Source organism: Aphelocoma coerulescens (genome assembly GCF_041296385.1).
Source record: "Aphelocoma coerulescens isolate FSJ_1873_10779 chromosome Z unlocalized genomic scaffold, UR_Acoe_1.0 ChrZ, whole genome shotgun sequence".
NCBI classification, from domain to species: domain Eukaryota; kingdom Metazoa; phylum Chordata; class Aves; order Passeriformes; family Corvidae; genus Aphelocoma; species Aphelocoma coerulescens.
In genome coordinates, this window is record NW_027184085.1 from 60,369,763 (window position 1) to 60,390,228 (window position 20,466).

General features: G+C 40.2%; 2 protein-coding genes across 2 annotated transcripts in view; one reads left to right on the plus strand and one right to left on the minus strand.

Moving 5' to 3' along the window:
* AP3S1 (adaptor related protein complex 3 subunit sigma 1) overlaps window positions 1–12,688 on the minus strand; it is a 28,564-nt gene extending 15,876 nt beyond the window's left edge. The window contains exons 1-3 of the mRNA XM_069000956.1: window positions 12,420–12,688; window positions 10,292–10,383; window positions 7,583–7,694 (exon numbers count right to left, since the gene is read on the minus strand). Coding sequence (XP_068857057.1) covers window positions 7,583–7,694; window positions 10,292–10,383; window positions 12,420–12,488 — 273 coding nt within the window. The 5' untranslated portion in view covers window positions 12,489–12,688. The remainder of the gene's footprint in view (window positions 1–7,582; window positions 7,695–10,291; window positions 10,384–12,419) is intronic.
* A 74-nt stretch (window positions 12,689–12,762) lies between these two features.
* ATG12 (autophagy related 12) lies at window positions 12,763–17,189 on the plus strand. Its single transcript, XM_069000957.1, has 4 exons — window positions 12,763–12,975; window positions 13,108–13,244; window positions 14,702–14,764; window positions 15,120–17,189. Exons 1-4 carry the CDS (start codon window positions 12,804–12,806, stop codon window positions 15,177–15,179), a joined length of 432 nt encoding a protein of 143 aa, XP_068857058.1. The 5' UTR covers window positions 12,763–12,803; the 3' UTR covers window positions 15,180–17,189.
* The last annotated feature ends 3,277 nt before the right edge of the window (window positions 17,190–20,466 follow it).

Sequence of the window (20,466 nt, forward strand, 5' to 3'; positions counted from 1 at the left end):
TCATTAGAACTCAATTATTAAGAAAAAAAACCAAACTGTTTTCCCCGTTACTGTTACTATTTTTAACAATTACTACATTGCAGGCATCTCCTAATTAACCAGAATGTTAATTTTGCTGTTAACTCTCAGCATCACTGCTTCCAGCAGCAGTACAACAGCTTTCACCTGATTTAGACCCACAGAATTCAGAATGAAAAAGGCATCTGTCTTAATGTCACACCTCTTGATCCTGTCACCCAGGATATATATCACCATATAAATTTAGAAACATCTAGCAGTTTATACACAGGTAAATAACTCCTCTCTGAATCCAGAATAAAAAAGTGTAAAGCAGAAAAATCCAAGCAGCTGCTGAACTCCAGCCACTGACGTTCTCTGCCTGTACATCACCTTGCTCTGGGTGTTTCTGTAACAGACTCCTTGGTATTTATGTCCATACTTTGGTACACCAACAGCACCCAGTCCCCATTAGGCCAGATAATGAAATTATGATGGTACTTGGAGTCCTGAAGCTCCTGAATGCCAATCACCACGTGCTTGTGGTGAGTGCTGTCAAAGACTCCAGTCTCAGAGAGCTGTAAGCACAGTTCCCCTTGTGCAAGGGATAACTCCTACAGACGTAGGTATGTCAAGATCTCTCTAAGTTAAATACAAGACTGAGCTTAGGATCTTCAAAGTTAAAAAGAATTTCTGTGAGAACTTACTGATCTTTTATTAACGGTGAATAAATAAACTGCAACTTGCTGGAAATTTTTATCAGTTTTATATGTTTCAAGGCCATTTTGTCACAATATGTATTTAACATTATTATTAAGCTGTCGCTGTATGCAATTTTTTATTCAATTCTGAACTCAAACATCCTAAAGCAGCAATATGGAAAATAAACACCTCATTTTGATTCTCTGTTCCACATGATTTATGAACCCCATCTTAGTATTTAAGAGGCACCAGATTTCAAACTGCCTAAGCCCAGAAAAATAGGAATGAGAAACCATGTTCTGACACAGACCACAGAAATGTTTAGGTTGGAAACCTAAAGATGAGTAAGTCAAACAGGTAAGCTAGCACTGCCAAATCCAGCTCTAAACCAAGTCCCTGAGTGCCACATCTAGATGTTTTTAAAACACTAGGCATGGTGACTCTATCACTTCCCTGGGCAGCCCACTCCAATGCATGACAACCCTTTCAGTGAAGAAATTTTTCCTAATATCCACTCTAAACCTCCCTTGGCACAACTTGAGGCCATTTCCTCCTATCCTATTGCTTCTTCCTTGGGAGAAGAGATTGAAGCGACTACCTCCTTTCAGGTAGTTGTAGAGAAAGATAAGGTCCCCCCAACCCTTCTTTTTTCCAGGCTAAACACCCCCAGCTCTCTCAGCCACTCCATGTAAGGCTTGTGCTCCAGCCCCTTCACCAGTTCCACTGCCTTTCTCCAGACTTGCTCCAGCCCCTCCATGTCTTTCTATTAGTGAGGGGCCCAAAACTGGACAAAGGATTTGAGGCATGGCCTCACCAGTGCCCAGTATAGCAGGACAGTCATTGGCCTCACTGTTGCCAACCTAAGCCAAGATGCCAATAGCCTTCCTGGCCACCTGGGCACAGATGGCTCATGTTCAGATGCTGTCAATGACCACCCCCAGGTCCTTTTCCACTGGGCAGCTTTCCAGCCACTCTGCCCCAGCCTGTACCACTGCAGGGACTGTTGTGACCCAAGTGCAGGACCTGGCACTTGGCCTTGTTGAACCTCATACAATTGACCTTGGCCCATCAATCCAGCACGTCTGAATCCCTCCAGCAGATCAACACTCCCACCCAGCACACGGTCATCTGTAAACTAGCTGAGGGAGCATTCAAACCCCTCATCCACATCACTGATAAAGATATTAAAGAGGCCTGGCCCCAGCACTGAGCTCTGGGGAACACCATAGCTGACCAGACACCACCTGGATGTAACGTCACTCTTTGCGGACCAAAGTCCTGCTCATACAGACATGTATTTATGCCTACAGGCCCAGTGAAACAGATCTGCTTGACATCAGCCGTTCCCAACTGTCTACCTTGCATTATCAACAAAGATTACTTTTACAGTTTAATCCCTGGTCTTCAGATCCTGCTCACACTGTAAAAGAGAATGACACCCTGCCCTTGCTATTACTTCTACTATTAATGTTTCTAAACTGTTGAACTACAGATTAACCGATGTTCCATGCGTTTAAAACAAGGACTGTTCTTCAATACCAAAATACAAATCTGTCACTCAAACTAGGAATGTAGAGCATATTCAGAGGCAGACTCAAGACAATAATGTTTGGTGACAGATTAAGTAAGAAAATGAATATGCTTCTGTTAAATTATACTGAAGCTAAGCAAAGCAGGGATTTTTTACTCAAGCAGTTGTTAATTCATTGTGGTAATAAGAGTCTTCTATAAAGAAGGGATGTGAGCAAACAAAAAAACTTGTATGTTAAGCAGAAAAAACTACACATTTGACAACTTGTGCAGCAAAACAAATGACCAAAGATGTTCTCTTACTTTCCTTGCACCTTAGGAGAATGCAGTTACAAGGACAGTGCTGTTTGATATTAGCTGCAAGAAGATCGGAAACAGAGTGTAAATGCAACCTTTGTCCAACGGTTTTAGTTACAAGAGGTAAAAGTTTGTCACTATTTTTGAAAGAAAATATTTCTCATGTAAGTCACCAAGTTTGCACATAAATTCACACATTCTGACTTCAACATCTGTCTAGTTCCTTGGAAAACAAAGCAACCCATTAAAAACAAAGCCAACTCAAAAATCCTAAAAATGCTCCTGCCCCCCCAGATACACGTATTCAGCAGCAGAGTGTATGCTCACACATCAACAACAAAAAAGTTTACTTTTTGTGACGTTCTTCCAGTAAATAAAGCTTCTATAGCAACAGTTGATTCATAGTTAAGAATGGTTCCTTCTAAACCTTTACCTATTACACAGCAATCCCACCACACACTAAATGAACTCACAAATCTCTGCTTACAATGCATGACCAGTAATGCACAACAAATATATTTAATCTAAGGGAAATCAGCTGGCACTGACTACTCCACACAGAGATTTTTCACTAAGGATTCCTCACGGAAACTTTGGAAATCTCCCCCGTCTTCCATTCATGATGGCGAGCTCAGTCAGAGTAATGCCAGAAATGACAAGGTTTACATCTATTATAAATGGCCTTTTAAAATACTGGTCCAAGGTAAATTAGATTTTTTACACTAACGTTCCTTGGCCTATTTTAAGATGCCTTCCATAATTGAAATGGTAAATAAAATTAGAGGCATTTTCATCAGAATTTTAGTTGAGTCAAATGAATTGCACGCTACGGCAAACGGTGCTAAAATTTAAGTACTTCAGTGGTCACTTCAGATCCTGCAGACTTGTCGATCAATAACCAGAAAACACATCAATTGTTTTGGGACACACACACACACACACACACTGTGCACACATATCAGCTCAGACACACCTTGTGATGTTACTGGAAGAGTAACATAAATAAATGAGTCAAATATCAAGAAAATAAGGATGCATGCACAATGAATTACTAGCTCCCCCTTGTGTTTAATTTTTGAAATTATAACCTTTTATGGCAAAAAGAAAAGCCCATGCACATCTCCATGTAAGCAAACAGAAAACATGAAAAAAAAAAAAAAGAAAACCCCCACACCTTCCTTTTGCAAGAAATATGCTTTTAAAAAAACAGATACACACTGGGAGCATAAAGCGTATGAAACAAAATACCACATTTTTGTTGAATATATACAAGTCAGGAGCTCCCTCTACTCAGCCATATGCCAAAACATAAAACATCACCTTTACAATGAAGGGCTTATTTTAAAAATAAGCAAATAAGACAAAAAAGGAATAAATCATACATTAGTATTAGGAAGACAACAAGGGTAGCAGAAAACTCAGAACACCTAAACAATTAAATGTATCTGAGCATGGATAATGTCAAATACCAACAAAAGCAGGTACAAAAGATGAGCTAAAAACAACAGGAGTAACTCATACCAAGAATATCCCCTTCTTCCTCCTTAGCTAAACAGGAATGGTGAACCTGAGGACAGAAGTAATCCAATCTGCCCATGGAGAGCTCTCATCCCAGTGATATGCCTCTCCATTTTTATTTAATTAGCATAAAAGCATCTCTGGTCAGGATCCTTTATCGTTAGGAACTGAGAAAAACACGTAACATAAACTGCACTGCATTTCCCACATGCATCTCACTGAACAACATCATCTTGAAAGGCTCTATAGATTTCCCCATGGAATACTGATCTCACAGACCCGCTGCTTGCTATGTCTTCGAAATACAACAATGGGCCAAAATACACAAAAATTCTCAGAGCTGACATAGGCTTTTAGGTCCATAAGATAGTTAAGGTACCACTGTAAATGCCCCTCATTTTTTCCTTATAGTAGTCTACAGCTAGTTGTGTTTTCACACATATTTTCTTTCCATGCACTAAAATTTCAGACTTCACAGGCTAACATGAAGACTCTAAAATAGCATGACAGAATTTACGCTGAATCCAAAGGACTGCAAAACCTATGCATAGCACAGATGCTGATAAGCAAATAGAATAAAAAGAAACTTGTGTTTACATTTAGAAAAAAAAGAAAGAACATAGTCAAAAATTAACAATGTGGATTTGCCTTAGGTGTTGGAACACAGAAATCCAAGTTGAAGACAGTATTAAATCTGGGGCAGAGTCTATGACCTGTAATGCGTACAGCATCCTCATCAAGTCTGTGTCAAGAAGACTTACCCGTGAAATAGCTCTGACCTAACGGTGAGATAAGTGGCATTCACAAAAGTATCTTAAGTATTAAAACAAAAACTTTATGCTGAGCAGAACTGCAGACTGCCATATGTAATCTAGTCTCCTATGCATTTATTCCACTTACAAGACAGAAACCTCTGAAGTGCTATACCGAGTTCGAGGTTCATTTCACCAGTTTACTTTCTACCATAAACTGGTCCCTTATGCATCTACTTACTTAGACAATTCGTTTTATGTATGACTCATCACAAAGTCCAGATGTCTTACTCTTACCTGTGTTATCTCTGAACTACAGTAAACAAAGATGTATAAAAATGGTTCAACACTCCACAGGAAAAAACAAAGCTTATTTGCTTGACTCAATATGGGTGTGTGTATATACTGTTAGTCTGCATTGCATGTGGGGTTGGCATGTAATAATAAATTTTCTGAGGTTCACTATAAGATACATTTAATTCTGACTGCTGCTGCTAAGAGGATTAAACAGATCCTTCTTCTGAGCCAATGTGGAAATTAAAAACATTTAATTAATCACTGTATACTCTATACTATAATCAAACGGTTGAATTACAATGATTAAGAGAAATTGGAATCCTCAACAGCTGTAGGTACTGTGGTGAGACTGTACAATTTATAAACAAAATCATACAGGTCAGAAAAACAAAGTATTTCTACAAATGGAAATAGGATTTTTATTATTTCAGCTTCCTTTAAGCAATTATGTAATTCAACACTGAGGCATTTATGGAAAAAATGTGAAATTCAAAGACTAGGAGATTAAACTCTATCAAAGTATTTTTGGTACAAGAAGCAACACAATTTAGAGAAAAGTTTAAATTCTCTAATTCAAAAAGCTTGGGGGCTATGTAACTACAGGCAGCAGCAAGCTCAAGCAATTTGCTTCAACACCTGAATGTACAATTTAGGTTGTACTATGTATGAATATGCTTTTTTTCTCTGTTCATTAACATTTTGGCACTTCCAAGTAAGAAGACACACTACACAATAGGCAGCTAAGCAACGCTGTACAACAAACTGCTATGAACAGCCATTGTGTACCTTACTTGTTAATGCTGCACTGTTCAGATATTGCAGAATGTTCTGTGACCAAAGATGATACAAGAATCCAGAAAGGAGTTTCTTTCCCTGCTACCCACACAGGCACTCTTCTGGATCTACTGTCCAGAAGAGCAACACTGGAGTGCTGAACAGGAGGAGGTGTGTGTGAGAAGCTATGCAGCTTCAAGAAAGGTCTGCAGAGAATTGTGAGGCCTTAAGAGACTCACAGTGCTTCTACAGTGAAATAATGAACAGATACAGACCCATGTCTCAGGATGGATTTTACTTACGTACTGAGTAAGTATTACTTACGTAATAAATCAATTCTCTTGATGTGCAAGCTTTTGAAAGGCTTAACAGTTATGATTCTATGAAATCGTACGTGGGAGATCTGCAGAAGACATTGTATTTGGGGAGTCAGTGATCTTGAACAGGCCCTGTCTGCCCTACCGGGCTGAGCAGCCTGGATCTTCTTAATATAATCTATAACCTATGAGGTCCTTGGCAAAGATAACTCTAGGAATGGAATGTACTGATCCTGACCAAGAGACTGCTGCATGTTTAGGGTTTAGTGATCCATGTAACACAACCTGAATAGACACAGGCCAGTGTTCTGCAGGCTGTGCTGCAGAAATTCCTTGGCTGAGGGATAAACTCAGACAGTTCACTGTAACAGAGGAGCCTGCAGGCAGCTCTCATGAGGTACCAGGGAACATGTCACCTGCATGGCCTCACCACGATCTCAAACTGCAGCAGGAAGTTCTCCTGAAAATATCCTTTAGGAAGAGCTGTTTTCCTGTGAGGAAATTATACAGTAGCTCAAAGATCTAAAAGAGGGAGAGACAGACAGGATCTGCTTTGCCCCAGACACTGTGGGAAAATCCACCTGGGCTCCACTGGGTGCCACATGAAGGTGGCATGCCCAGCATCTGCAGGGGTCTAAGATTTTCTATCCACATTCATCTTCTCACTCTGTTCTATTAAGCAGTTATCTTATTAAGCAATCTGTACTGTCAAGCCTTTATTACAGATACAGAAAGAACCTAGACTTACGGATCTTCTTTCTCCTGACCAATCTCCACCCTACCTACCTCAATTCCCCTGGTGCAGAACAAATACCTAGGGGAGCATTTGCCCTCCTTTTCTAAGGTATACGTGACAAAAAGCTTGTAAGCCACAAGGAAATTTTAATCCGAAGAGGTTTTGGATATACTTATCCATTTATAATGAATATATAATATATATATATATATATGCATGTGTGTGTTTGTGTGTGAATCTGGGTATATAAAAATATACATATATACACACACATAAAGCATTGCCTATCAAAGTTCTCAATCTACACTTGTCTAGCAAATGTTTGAACTGTGCCATTTTTATCTGCAGCCAAAAAAAGGCCTTGAAAAGTTAAAACAAAAAATAGATTGTGTTCAGGAGGTTCCAAATAAACTGCTTCCTCACTTTCTCATCAACATGGAAAACAACTTTTTCAAGGACAGCCCAGAAAACTACAATCTAAAAATAATACTCAGAACTTCCTGGTATGTTGGTATGTTCACAGTATAAAAGAGACCATCCAAATATTACCAAAAAAAGGCAGAGCAAAATATTAAAGTTCTAAGGCACTTCAAAGTTGACTTCCACTTATTAATAATAAAAAAAAAAAAAAAAACAAACCACAAAGCAGCAAAAAAACTTACTTGTATGAGGTCTAAAATACCAAGCTCACTTTCTGAGGAATCCACACAGAAGACAAAATACAAGGTGGCATAGTGTCGGTAAATTAGTTTGTTATCAGATCCACCTATTAATCTAAAGAGGAAATAAAACAAGGAAAGCTTAGTTAGCATCTCAGGATAACCTGGGCAAATCCTCACAATTATTTCAATTAATAGGAGGCATATTGTTAACAGCTGAAATTGTCTCAAGTCCAACTATATTGCAACTTTTATTTTGTGATATAATTCCAATGGAAGACTAAGTAACAAGACAGACCGACTTACATTTACCACACAAGCACAGTTATTGTTATCCATATGGATAAAAATGACATCAATGTGTACACTTTTTTATTAAAATCAATTCAAACAGATCATAAAAAGACAGGTTTTAAGTGTACTTCCATTCCACACTAGCAGGCAGGCACTGCACAGGGATTAATCTGCTTTACAGATTTACAGTGTATGCCTATGAACCCTTCCCTGACCTTCTCATAAGAGCACTGAGAGAAAAAGAAAACTGTAATGAAGACTGGTATTTGAAAATTGCAAAAAAACCCTTAAATTAGGTTTACGATCCATTTAACAACCAAGAACATGTAATGCTTGCGCTACAAAATGTTTGGTACCTTGTGAAGTCGAACCATACTTCAAGTAATAGTTTATGATGCAATGTTACAGTCACAGAAGCAATTACGTTTTTATGGACACACTAATCATCATGGCACTGAATAAGAAGAGGTCTACAGAGGTATATTCTTCCACTCTTCTGCTATGGCCTTCCAAAAAAAGGCACAAAAACCATGAGATCTACATCAGACCACTGACATTTGCTTTGAGCTGTAAGAGGCCCACTCACAGATAAAGGAAAATATTTTTTAGGCTGAACCTACATGGCCATGACTATCATAATTTTTCCTTAATTCTGGACCAGAAATGAATCACCTGTTTGGTGTACCACAACTCATCCCTTGAGTTTCTGTCTTTATCACAGGGAGAAAATACACAGATTTTACACAGACTTAAAAAAAAAAAAATCTTCTAGGTCACCCTTGCTTAAGTACTTTGCTCTGCATTAATGCTTGAGCAGGGATGGGGGTAGGGAAAGAGAACCCCTTGTTTCTGAAGAGCAGGAACTACGTTTACATTATCAGACAACACTGTGACAAACAAATAGGAAAGTGGAAAGAAATGGCAATTAAAGTTTCTTCTTTTGTGGTTTATTTACCCAGTTCTTTCAAACACTTCATACTTGACGTACACATAGTTCTACACATAAACTGTTGAGGCCTTTGGGTAAACTGCAAACTCTAAAGTGATCCCTGTCCTGAAAAAAAATAGACTGAAAAAAAACTGAAATGGTAACCCTGGAACTGAGCAGTAGGAGGAATGCCAGAATTGTGTTCTCTGTCTCAGTTTATTTTTGTTCAGCAGCTGTGATTTTTTAAAAAAGCTCCAAATGTCTTCTGTCTTTCACCTTAGAATTCAAGACAGAATGTTTCCAACTTAACATCATCTCCAAGAACCTAATGATAGAACCACCAGTTGAGGAGTTGGAAAAGAGTAATTCAAATTTTAAAAGCAGTAATAAAAAAGATCAGGAATCATTTTGACCAAGAAAAAAGACATCCTAGCTGACATGGTACAGCTAAGCAGCTGACTCTGACTCTGCACACAGAAAATCTACGTGCTAGCAGATTAACTTTCAGTAACCAGAAATTCCCATAAATATAATATTTAACAGATCATGACAATCTCTATGTCATAGGCTGGAGATCATGAGCTTACTCCATCAATAATGACCCCTTCTCCTAGAAGGTGGCTTTTCAACTATTTACTCTTGATGGCTAATAAAAACTCCAAAATAAAACACATCTCCATTTCAGAGCTTCTTCAGCTAAAGGATGTTGACTTTCAGAAACAAAGAAGATGATTCAAAAAGGATTATTTTGTGTCTGTCTTATAGAGATGGAACACATAACTCTCACTTTCCTCCTACCCTGCTTTTCTTTATTAATAAAGTATCTTGGTTGAAACTGTACTAGTTAGCACATTTAAAACCTATTTTTTTTTCTTCCTAGTTTATACAGCAAGCCCAAATCCTGATAAAAAGGCTGAGGAATCCCACTATCAAAGGCTGTCTGCTCAAATTTTAGGAGATCAAGCCAAAGCAACAGCTCCAAAATATTTTCGTTTTCTAAAGATTTAGCTCAGTTGGTCAGAGCATGGTGCTAAAAACACCAAGACGGGGCTGTGGATTCCTGTATGGGCTATTCACTTAAGAGACCTTGTGAGTCCCCTCAGAATATTCTGTGATTCAATGGGTATGCCAAATACCAATGCCTCTTAAAATGAGACTAGAAATCTTTAGCTTGATTATAGCAAAACAACATCCGCCTGTTCCTTCCCCATCTTTGTATCTGAAACAATCATGGCACTACATATGGCACAGTGGCCATTACAGCACTAGGAAAAAAATAGTTTTATTGCCTAAGACATTTTGGTATATTAATCTATGCTTCAGTTAGTAAAGAATATGTACACTTGGTGCAACATGGTATTGTTTCCTGTGTATCAACAAATCTCAAGTGATCTGGCATTTACATTACAACTGTGAAAAGTTATACTGCAATCAGCAGTAATAATACTTGAAAGTCAGTATTGGGCATTTATTTCAAACTTGATACTTACAGTCCTCCTTCTAGAAAATTACAGACATTTTCATCACGTTTCGATACTAAATGGAAAGTTTCTCTGATAATTTGTTGCTGTGTATCTTCACTCTGTGAAAGAAAATATACTTTGCTAAAAAGGGTTGACAATGCACAACACAGAGATAATAAAACGCACTCAAACTATATACTTCTGAAGCCTTAAATCTGCCAGTTAACAAGACATATACTGTTTGTGTCATTTCAACATAAAAAGCCATTATTTACAAGTTGCAAAAAAAGGTATAACTGAGAAATGTGGGAAAATGATTGTTTTTAAGAAACTTATGTAAAAAATTAATATAAAAGTAGTTTTTTAAGTAAATCACAAGTGCTCTCAAGCAGCCTGAATTTTTTATATCGCCAACATAGCCTGAAACAGCTACAGACATGCTTTGAAACTACTTTTATCCATAAACAGAGAGTAAAACAAAATCCTGAAAGCTTGAAGGGAGCAGGGAAGCTACAAATCCCACAATAAGTAACACTTCCAGAAATAGCTTAAAATACACTATGAGCAACAGGTTCTCCTAAGCTATGACCTTAACTCTTAGCAGATCAGAAACATCACTTCCGAGACTCAATTCTTCTGACTGTTTAGAAACTTGATTTTTAACTTTAAAATGATGGCCACGGGTCTATATTCTGAAAGACAAAACGATGACATATGTATCTTCCTATTTAGTTGCCATAAATTATTATTTTTCTACCTAAATGCAAAATATTATTAACTTCATTTTATGCAGTTTCCATTCTCATATATGTCAGCTTAAAAAGTTAGACTCATTTTATAAGTTTAAGTATTATGAAAGAAAGAAATACCTCTTTCACAGATCTGACCAAATTAATCTCTCTAGAAAGCAGATGCTTCCCCTTGTAGAAAAAAGCTGAGATTTGCCTCCAGTACTGGTTCAATTGACCCTAAAGAATGCATAAGCTTCAAAAGGTCCACAAACAAATCTGTGTTATTGAAATCACACATAAAAATACAATCTAGACGACTGCACTTATTTCTGTACACCACAAAGTTTCTTAGTTTCATTTGGTATTCACAATTTCAAAACTTCAAAGCATTCTGTTTATACAAACATGTTACCCTACTTTAAGCACTGAGAATTTGTTTTAGGTCCAGTAAAAAAATTAGTAGATCAGAATGGCTTTACAAGAAAAATCTGGTGTCCTCTGGCCATTTGTTCCTCTCCTTCCCCTTCTCCTTCAGTCACACATAAGAATGACCTGTGTCAGTTACACTCCTTTAATTCAAAGCCTGACTCTGCAAACTGAAGCGTCACAGTCATCGTTTCTGCTCTGAGGTACACAAGTAAGACACATCCCTTTCAACAAGCTATGACTTCTGTAATAGCCAGAACTGCAAGAAAGGGGCCACAAATCCCAGTAAGTAACTGCCCTGCTGGAAAAAGAGTAATTGGTTCACATAACTTTAAGAAATACCAACTGTTTTCTGGTATTTTAATGCCCAAGCAGACCTCAGCATATTTGCTAGGAAATACAGTACGCTCAAAACACTACTTTAAAATCTCTTATCCTTGAACTAAATCACGAGTTTCTACTGCACTTTCTTTCCATTCAGATTGAGCGTTCGTACTGCATTTTCAGAGCTGCTTTGCTACTCGCCCTCTCCCATGTAAAAGGGATATGCTCTTTTCTAGTTCATTACATTTTCATGTCAACTGTAATTTTATAGCACCTTAAAAAAAAGAAAGGCTTCTGCTTAAGAGCTCACGTCCCCCGTTCTGATAGCTCTGCCATAGCACGGAGACACGCAGCACCACGCCGGATAGCAGAGCTTATCCATACAACAGCTCGGAGAGCCAAGTCTACCGCTGCACGAGACTCCCTCCTTCCCTCCCTCATCTTCGGAGCTACTAAAAGGCAACCCCAGTAAAACAACACCGAATTCCTTCCAAGCCTCATGTACACGGTCTCAGCACCGTCCCTTTCCCCATGGCGCTGCCCTGGGCCCAGCGCAGCCGGCAGGGCCGGGCCGGGCCGGGCCGGAGAGCCTCGCCTACAACCCCGCCGCCCAGGCGTCGCCCGGCCCCTCGCCCGGCCCACGACCGCCCCGCCGAGCCCCGGCCCGCCCGTACATAGCGCTGGTAGAACTTGGAGAGCCGCGGCTTGCCGTGGTTGTTGAAAATGAGGATGGCTTTGATCATGGTGGGGCGGCGGCGGGGGCCCGCGGCAGCGGCCGGACGAACTGTGCTGTGTCCCCCTCCCTTGCTCTTCCTCTTCTCCTTCCTTCCTCTTCCTCGCTCTCACCACCCCGTCCCGCTCTCGGGGCGGTGGCGGGGCGCGCACCACGTGACCGGCGGGGCGCGGCCGCTGCCGGCGGGACGGCTCGCGCCGCACGTGAGGCTCCCGGCGTGTCACGTGACGGGAAGGCGGCGTCCCGCGAGGGACAAAACGCCTCGCTGGGCGAAGGCCGCCGCTTGCGTGGCGTCATTTCCCGCCGCCCGCGCAGCAGCGGCATCATGGCGGAGCCGGAGGAGCAGCCGCCGCCCGCCGCGGCGCAGAGCGGCGGCCGGAGCGACGGCGGGGAGGAGGTCCCGGAGGGCGGGGCCGCGGCGGGGCCCGCCGAGCCGGGGCCGCCCTCAGCCGGGTCGCCGGGCACCGAGGAGCCCGCAGGCGACGCGAAAAAGAAAAGTAATGGGGCGAGAGGCCTCAGCCGGGGCGGGCGGGCGCGGTGACGGGCGGGCGCGGCGGCCAATGGGCGGCGGGGGTGGGCGGTGTGGGCCAATGAGCGGCGGGCCCGCTGTGACGCGCCGCTCCCCGCAGTTGATGTGCTGCTGAAGGCCGTGGGCGACACCCCCATCATGAGGACCAAGAAGTGGGCGGTGGAGCGGACCCGGACCATCCAGGGCCTCGTGGACTTCATCAAGAAGTTCCTCAAGCTGATGGCCTCGGAACAGCTGGTACGGGCGGGCACCCGGCGGGAGCTGCGCGCGCAGGGCCCGCGCTGTCATTCCCTGCGAAGACGCTGGGAATCCAGGCTACAGCTCCCTGTGGGGAAACTTGGGGTAGCAGCACCGAGAGAACTACTCCAAGTAGACCGCAGGGTGTAATACTGGGGAGAGGTGTAGCAGCGCGGTCTGGGTGTGCTCAGCACTGACCTTTGGACTTTTTGCAGTGTCTGTATTTCTTGGTGTCTGATGCTGCCAGGCAGAGCTGTGTGCATGCTGGGCAGCGGAGCATCCCAGGGAAACTTTCCTAGATACCGTGGACCCGGGAGGAGTTGGGTGTAGAGATGGATCATTTGAGAAACAGTCCAGAGTGGGATGAGCATTCTGAATCTGAGTGCCTGTTTCCTTCAGAACTTACACCTACAACAATTTCGTTACTGTCATTGGACTGATTTTTCATTTAAAATGGGTAGCTGGGAACTGTTTGTCCTTGGACACCATATCACAGGTATTACTTATGAGTTCCTTCCTGTAGAAGTGACTAGCCAAAGGGCCCTCATGATAACACTGAAAGAGCTGGAAATACAGTTGCACTGATTATGTTGTTCTGCTGTGAGCTCTTAACATCCATACAGTTCAAAGTTTTTATTTCAGATATACAGTTAAAGCTAGATTTATTAAAGTAGTCAACTAAAGTGTAGCTGAAATCATTCTGTTCTAGTTTGGAGGATTTTATTTAAGTGTATAGGCATAAATGCACTGGCCTTTTCATCCACCTGGAAATCATGAGGGGTTTGCTTTTCTGTGGTTTAATATCTCAAAGAAGAGCGATAGGTAAAATATTAACTAGGGGCATTCTCAACAGTTTGATTCAGTGACTATCATCTCATTGTCTCAGGATAAAAAAAAAAGCATGTAGCCTTCCTGTGTGGCTTAAGCCTATGGCTATGCTTTAAGAACAAAGCCCTAGGAATTTTATATCTTTTATTTGGAAATAGCACAGGATATCCCAATACCCACTGCTACCTTACACTGCAGATCCAAGGCCTCTTTGACATTGTGGAGTGGTTCCTATATGTGTAAATGCATTTGGAGCAGGAAGTGAGAAAGATGACATGAAAAAAGAATAAATGTTTCTAATTGAGCAAATGTGGAATAGTGTGAGTGGTATGGGTTGAAATAGGAGCAAGAGCTAAACCAGTGAGTTCCCTTTGTGGTGCTGTATGGGACAGTAATGGGTCAGCTTGCAGGAAAAGGAAGTCAGCATGCTTACTTTGGCTTGGTCTGGCTGGCCAGGTGGCTCCTCATGGTCATGTTCCCCCTCCATGCTGAAGTGAAGATAGTAACTGGTGGTATTCTGTTATATGCTTAAAGATTATAACAGAGCTTTTGGCTGTAGAATGATTCTTCTGTGCTCCCAGTGAGATCTCTTGTGAGATCTCCATCTCTTCTTTCTAATTTTCTTACAGTTCATATATGTAAACCAGTCTTTTGCTCCATCTCCAGACCAAGAAGTGGGGACCCTCTATGAGGTAACTTTCATCTTAAATATCCTTTGCAAATGTATTTCACAGGATTTGTCAGTACACCTCTAGCACTTGAAATCCGTTACTGCCCCAGCAGTAATAGCTTGCATTTAGTGTAGTGTACTTGATATTCACAGATCTCTATGAATATGATTCAAAGAGATGTCACTTCATGCAGTCTCTGGAAATGCATTCCTTCATGTGCAGCATGTTGTCATGCCTCTCATTGTAACAGAGAGCTTTCTCATGACAATATTTCATTACACATGTATCTGATGGGAAGGATTTTGTTTGTTTTGCTTCATGTATATGTTAGCCGTGAATAATTGCAACAGTTCTTGTTTTTTTGTTTTCCTTGCAGTGTTTTGGAAGTGATGGCAAGCTTGTACTGCATTATTGCAAAACTCAGGCATGGGGATGAATGACTGACAACGCAGGTGTTCTTTTCAGAAATGGAGAAAGGACTAACTTAAGCTGTAAACACACAGAGGGATTTTTGCATTGCTGCCTATGAGCATATGATGCAGGTGAATAGCATAAGCAAAGAGCTGCCTAGGCTATCTGTTCACACAGCTTTTTCCTGATGTACATTTGGGATGCAGAAAAAACACCTGCATCTGCCAGTACTCTTGCTGCTGACTTCTTAATTGCTGTATCTGGAGGGAAACTATTTCACTTGTCTGGAGGACTGACTGGACAGCTCTGTCTATATGCTGTGCTGACGATAAGAGAACCTTTTTATTAAAAGTAATGTCTGTTGTGCATGTAGCCTGGGATTCCGTTTACTTCTGACATTTTGTACATCTGTTGCGTGCATCCTGTTCTTTGTGAAGCCTTCATCTTGAATATGCATTATCTCATAACATTTCAAGACAGTATTTTTATTTTTTTCTTGTGATCTATAGGAATTGGCATATTGTCTTAATTTCTCCACCCTTTGGCTTCATAATGTTGGTCATGTAAGTACCTCATTTATAATGGCACAGCATCATGAGAGGCCTCAAAATACTTCCTTCCTGCACAAATGTAGTGATTTGTTGAAGGCTGAACACTTCAGCAGTTTTCAAGGTCTTCCTTCTGACGCTGTGTAATGACTTGCGTCTTCAGTTGAATGATGCAACTAGCTGTTCCATCTACTATTCATGAAGAAATAGATATGAGGTGCTTAAAACTTACTCTATACACTTTTTGACTGCTGTAATTTTCGTGTTCACCAGCTGTGTGGTTCACTAACAAAGTAGAATGCAATTTATAGTCTTCGCTAAGTCATAGCAATGAGGATTGGCTTGCGGTTTTTTCCATTATGGGAGAGGACCTGGTATCTTGATGTGGGTACTGACCTTTGCTTTTATTTGTTGGAGAGTTTGGATGCGAGGGTGGGGATTTTTAGTGGGTTTATTTGAAATGTCTGCTGTACAGTCTTTTATGTTTGTTTAAGCTGAACCAAATTAAATGTTAGTTGTTTGTTTGCAGAATGTTCTTGCACTGGATGACAGTTTTTGTCCCTGATGTAATCCAGTTCTTCAGCACGTACGGACAAAACACCCAGTTCTAGTTTAACGTGTGTTTGTACAGTAGTCTTGAACTGCCAGTTCATACATAAGTGGTTCTTACATAGTTTCTGCAAGCTGTGTATTGGATTTTTTTCCACCTCAGAGGACTTCTGGAAGAGTAATACTGAGCTTAACTTACTGATGTTGCTGCAGTCTGCATGCAGCGTGCATGTATGTCACAGTTACACAGGCATATGATCTGAATGCTCGCTATGAGAATAGCTTGATGTATCTTGGCGCTTTTTAAGTGGAAAACTTGGATTCACTGCATTAAACTAATAAGGCAGAATTGGTTGTAAACTTAAAACTTCAAGTAATCCATACTTTTGCCTGCTCATAACCCTGATCTCATGAGTCTCCCATCTATTTAAGAAAGCTGTTGCAGAGGGAAGCACTCTGATTCTGTCTTGCTGGGAAATTGCCTGCTTAGTTACTGTGAGGCCAGCACAACCTCGATAGCCACTAGAGGGTACACAAGGACAAAGGTATTTGCATAGTTTTATCTAGGGCTTTTTTTCAATCTTTTTTGTAGTATGTCTACTTCCTGGCCTTACAAATATGAGTAGTTTGTTCTCCCGTGTGACAATATGTTTACCTAAGATAAGCTACTAGTCTGGTTCTCTTTAAAGAATGTTCTGTTGGTGCCTTTCACCTCACTTGATCTTAACAAATGAAACTACTGCAGTAGTGCTCTTCAGAAGTGATGCAAGAAGGTTGATGTGTGTGTGTATGTTTGTGTGTATTGGGGGGGTTGTGTTTTAGTTTTAAAAAATAAAAATACATCAAGATCTTGAAGAAGAACTGTGGGTCGCTGTATCCTGACAGCTAATTACAGAAGGTTGTAATTTATACTGAATCTATAAATAATTTTTATCCTCTGAAGTTGAATAAAGAAATTGTTTGCCTCGATTCCTCAAAACGTGATAATCCAATAATGTAAAACCCACAGTAATGGTCTGGATTTCTTTCTTTATCACATCCATTTAAGATTCAGCTTGTTCCCTGAACAATACTTAATATTAGCATTCACTTCAGCATTCTTCTGCTCTTAATTTTTCTCCAACTCCAAGAAATTTTTTCTTGGCCCCTAGTTTACCAGTATACAGTGAGTACTGTAACCTGATCCAGCCCTTGCTTTGTGTTTCTTCAGTGCTCCTAAGCGGCTGCCTTTATTCTGTTACTTTTAATGACTGCCAGTTCTGGTTCTGCTAATTCCCCCATGTAACTTCTGTACCTTCTTGACAGAGAGAGTCCTCCTTTTTGCCACTTTTCCGTGTAGTTTTGTACCTTGCGTCAGGGATGTAGTCAGTACTTACCTCTGGTAGCTCTTTAAGGACCATGGACTCTTTCTATCTGGAGTTGAGGTATGACTTGAAGTGGCAGAAAATTTTCCTTGTTCGTATTCTTAAGTAACAAACTAGACTGCAAACATGTCATGTAGATAATGTGTCAAGTGAGCACATAAGTGATTCCCAGTACATTGCTTGTGGAATTTGCAAAAGGTATGTTAAATCTCGTATTTTTAAAAGGGACAGTTACAGCTTCTAAAATCATAGATGATACTGAAATGCTTATCTCTTTTAAAAAAGTATTTCCAGTAAATTAGAAACAACAGAAGCCCAAGTAGAACATGAACTGCGTTCTCTGCGTTTCGTATGCCTTGAGAAAAAGTGGTGACTGTTACCGTTTAAGTGACTTCAAATGCTAAAGTGGGAGAAATAGGATATGAAAGTAAGGACTGACTCTTGGACAGATCAGTGAGAGTTGTACAAAACAAAAAAAAGTCTATATTTATTCAGAGTATTGTGTTCCACCAAGATGGTACAATACTGATATACTATACTGGACTGAATTGTAATATAATTTAATTCACTTGATTTAATGTAATTGAATTAACAGAGAAGGCAAATTGAAAAAATTCAGGTAACTAATTTTTAAAGACTAAGAAATAAGAAGTATTGGAAAGGGAAGTTATTACACTATTTTTATGAAAGACCTAGTACTTTACAACATCCTGATATTAAAAAATAATGCTATGCAAAATTCAGTTACTGTGTTTCAGGTTAATAATCACCAGATGCAAACCCTTTAAACTGTGAGGCACTACTTTTATGAATTATTACAATGGTTTAGAGACTAGCATTAATGATAGAACTGTAATTTGTAGCTTGAACTAATCTTAAATGCACATGGAAACCTGAAGGAGCTAAATGAAACTAAAGTTACCTCAAGAGTGAAATGATAAAATACACAGTCGTGCCACCTATGTGCATACTGAGAAAATGTCATCATTTCCAAGACTTCTAAATCTCAGAAAATTACTGCTAAGATTTTAACAGAAGATGTGTCTGTGTTAATTATCCCCACAACTTAATCTTGAATGTACTAATCCGCAGTAAATTCTCAGTGGGAGGGGTTGGAAATCCACACATCCATTCTTCAAACTCCTTCCAAATCCAAAGCAGCTTCTTTTTACTGAGTTGTTGCTGCTCATGCTTATTTTGCAGATCAAATTCTGCCTGTTTGCACAACTTTTTGGGTTCCGTTGTTCTTGACTACCCTGAAGTCTCAGTTACTCTTCTGGGATGTTGTACAGAGGTTATTCAAGGCACTATCATGCTACAACATCTGTATCTTGGGGATGAGGAAAAAAAAGGGGGAGGGGGAGAAGTGCCTTTAACTCTGGGTTTTCTCATGAGGAGTGTGACTATTGCAAGCTTGTATAAAATTCAATGTGCATTAGAAAATGAGCTGTTTTCAACCTTGTTTTGTATTGGATCATTAAGAGAAGAAAAACACTTGACAAGAAAACATGTGAATTACGTTTCTCGTTTGCAGAGACCATGCTTCAGCTTTGCTAGTACCATATTTAATATGCTTCCAAGGCTAAACATTATTAAAATCCACACTTTGCTCCTGCTTTAATAGCCATAACACTGTGAGATGTCAGATGCATCTTTTAGTCAGAATTAGAGAGACAAAAGCTCATTTAGAGATTGTTTCATCCTAAAATAGGTGGTTAAGAAAGGTTGAATCATATTTTTGACTGAGACCAACATAAGTATGTTAAAGGCTTAATGTTAAGCCTGTCACACTACATCTGTGTCACTAGACTCGGTAGTGCCAGGAAATTTTCTGGGGCGCTGTAGCCCAGTCATCTGTACAGTTAGTTGTTAGAACAGTTGCTGGCACAGATTTTGGCCTCTGCACACTTCAGGAGCTGGCAAGGTACCGTTTCTGGTGAGCAATTTGGATGTAATCAGCGGGTTACAGAGTCAGAAGGTAATTAATGTTGATGTAATCTGTTCTTTGCAAGCTGGCCCCTGTACCAGGGATCCGTCCTTGGGATACTTGCTAGGAACACAGGTGAAATTTCAGGTGAGATTTGATCCCTTGTATGTGCAATGAGAATTAAACTTTGGGAAGAAAAACATGGTCCCTCTTCAAACTTTGGGAGCAATCTAGGAACTTTTGTTTAACCATTCTCCTGCATTCCCTCCATGCAATGGTCTCTAAATGGGTCTAAACTGATAGGCTCTAAATGGCTACCAATAGTCACATTCAGCAACATTTTTTAAGTATGCAGATTATAGATGGTGGTGAAGTATTAGCTATACATCTTGATTCACTCGTACCTTTCTTTATTAAAAGTAGATGATGAACATTACTTAGTAAAATTGAAAAAAAACAAGTACATGAGTCTCAGACTCCTTGTTCTGTATCTTCCCATGGAATAATTCCACATGCAAATTGTTTATATGTGTGTGTATATCAATTAGACGGATACAATGTAGAGTTAAAATATAATTGCACTGAGGGCCTAACCTTAAAAAAACCTGTTTGAGTTAACATGTTCCAATTGCAAAAATCGGTATATGATGTTTAAGCAGACAAAGATGTCTTTCTCTTGAACTGTGTTTGGTAACAGAGCTAATAACCCTAGCAAGTTAAGAGCTCTTAATGGGAAACCTCAAAGAAGAAAGAGCTCCAAGCAAAACTAAACAGTAATACTGCTAATGCAGAGGCTAGCCAGCACTTTAGCTTTCTCATATAAATATCATAAATTGAAAAAAAAACCACAAACTTATGTTCAAGTGTATTTCTTGCAGAGAGAAATGTCAATATTTTATATTTTGTTTATAGCACACACATGGT